We start from the raw sequence: 2101 nt of genomic DNA on the forward strand, positions 1-2101 counted from the left end.
ATATACTAAATAAAAAGAGACAAGCACTTGCAGAAATAACAATACAGATAAGTAGTAGACTGGAGTGAAGACGACGGAAAAACAGGTAATAAAAGAGATACTACACTGGAACAAAGACGAGACAAAACAGGTACAATTGATTTACGTTTACAATATAACAATAAACATAACAATTTAAAATAATTTCTATATCTTTTTCTATAATTACAGGGAAGACAAGAAACAGCAGAGCATCGGCCGGCATAGCAAAACACAATGCTTGTAAAGACATTGCGTTGCATACCGGCCGACCCCGTCGTCCCCCCTGGTCGACGAAATTGGCGTGGTCCGAAGTCGTCAGAAGTAGGTGCAATTAGCACCTCGTCGTCGTTGTGGCTGTATCTGTACAAAGGAGCCTAGAATTTCTTAGATCTGTGTTCTTCTACCATCCTCTACATGGATTGGTTCCACATTAATCCTAAAGATGCACAAATTTTATAGCTTGATCAAAAAAAAAAACACATACAATAATCGCATATCACATATTATGTTTTTTGTGGAGAGGGGGAGGGGGAGGGTTCCAAAGTATTTACACGGTCCAATGTTTGCACGGGTAATATAATGGAGATTCTCTTGGTAAAGATTTTATTCGTAATTTATTCGCCCAACTATCGAGAAAGACTCGCGTGTGCCGTACGATACGATCCATTACGATACGATATCGTCTGTGGGCTATATATGTATGTATATTGATGTGTGCATATGTATGTACAATCCGAAGAGAGGATTACTCTTGTTTTGTTCTCTTTCCTAGATGATAATATCGTATCAGTGGTTCTGGAAGGGGGTGCTTAAACCTACGACGAAAGCTATAATCCAGTGGATGGGTCGGAATAGGTGTCCTGTTCCTCCGCTCAGACATAGACCTCTCCTGTCTTGGCCTCGGGACTGTGTTTGGCGAGGGTTGAGGTAGCACTCGTGGCCGTTGCCGTTGCCGTGGCGCCGCTCTGGGGCAGGGCGATCGTGCCACCGGATGAAGAGTTGTCCACTGTATCCACTGTGGGGGCTCCTGCCGAACGCACCGAGGAGCGCACTGTGGGGTCCTGCAGGTTGAAGCTCAGACTGAAGCTGCTGTTCCGCGAAATGTTGCCGTTGCCGCTGCCGTTCAGGGGCTTCACGGACAGGAGGGTGATGCCGCCGCCGCCGCCCGCCCCCGGCCCCACGGTCATGCCGTTGCTGGAGCCACTGTTGCTGTAGCCGTCCTGCTCCTGGGCCAGGTCCACTATGGACAGGGACGAGGGGAAGCGCTGAATGGAGAGCGAGACGGGGATCGTGGTGATGATGTCATTGGGCTCGTAGCCACTGGCCGTTGTCGTGATGGTCGGCAGCTGGGCGTTCGCCGCGATGGGAAGGATGCTCAGGGTCCCCGTGGGAATGGTGTACCCGCCGCCGCTGCTGTTGGCCATCGTGAAGGGAAACGACAGCGTGGTGATGTTCGTGGCAGCGGAGAGGGCTACGGAATCGAGAATCGAAGGGAGAGAGATTGTGGTTGAAGTATCTGAATCTGCATCTGCGGGAGTATCTGTGCCCGGTACTCACTGCTGTGAACTCGCTGTAAATGATGACCACTGCGGGCAGGGTCAACGCCTTGACGCAGCACATGAGGAACCCAAAGAAGAGCCACGCGATCTCCCCGCAGGTGGAGAAGCGTAAGAGCTGCAGGAAGCCGATCGGCTGTGTGGGCTCCAGTCCTGCGGCCACCGGCGCCTCATCCAGGGACTTGCCATCGGTTGTCGTCGTGACAGAAGCCTCGTCCATCTATCGGTACGACGAAGGACGGAGGAATAGTGTTACTCGAGCCAAGACCCGCGATTTATTCACAGACACGGACAGAGACAGACGGCACGCAAAGGTTAATTCAATTACTGCCACACTCTCAGAGGCATGTATCTGTATCTGTGGCTGTGGCAAGGGTACAGCAGCTACTTTGTATCTTTTGCCATAGTTCTCTCTCATTGACCCGCGGGGTTAACGAGTAATAGAATCTACCGTTTATTATTGGACATTCCAACGCCAATTTGGAGCGATTCGATTCCCTTTCAGAGGCCCGTACAGAAATCTG

General features: G+C 50.5%; 1 protein-coding gene across 1 annotated transcript; it reads right to left on the reverse strand.

Annotated features, from left to right (window-relative positions):
• Positions 1 to 532: 532 nt before the first annotated feature.
• Positions 533 to 1740, reverse strand: LOC117189915. Its single transcript, XM_033394989.1, has 2 exons — positions 1579 to 1740; positions 533 to 1492 (listed from the first exon to the last, which is right to left on the reverse strand). The coding sequence occupies exon 2, from the start codon at positions 1443 to 1445 to the stop codon at positions 894 to 896; it is 552 nt and encodes a 183-aa protein (XP_033250880.1). The 5' UTR covers positions 1446 to 1492; positions 1579 to 1740; the 3' UTR covers positions 533 to 893.
• Between the last annotated feature and the right edge of the window lie 361 nt (positions 1741 to 2101).

Source organism: Drosophila miranda (genome assembly GCF_003369915.1).
Source record: "Drosophila miranda strain MSH22 chromosome Y unlocalized genomic scaffold, D.miranda_PacBio2.1 Contig_Y1_pilon, whole genome shotgun sequence".
Taxonomy (NCBI): domain Eukaryota; kingdom Metazoa; phylum Arthropoda; class Insecta; order Diptera; family Drosophilidae; genus Drosophila; species Drosophila miranda.

Coding starts and splice junctions, on each gene's coding strand:
- LOC117189915 (XM_033394989.1), bottom strand. CDS start 1,445: ATGGCCAACAGCAGCGGCGGCGGGTACACCATTCCCACGGGGACCCTG.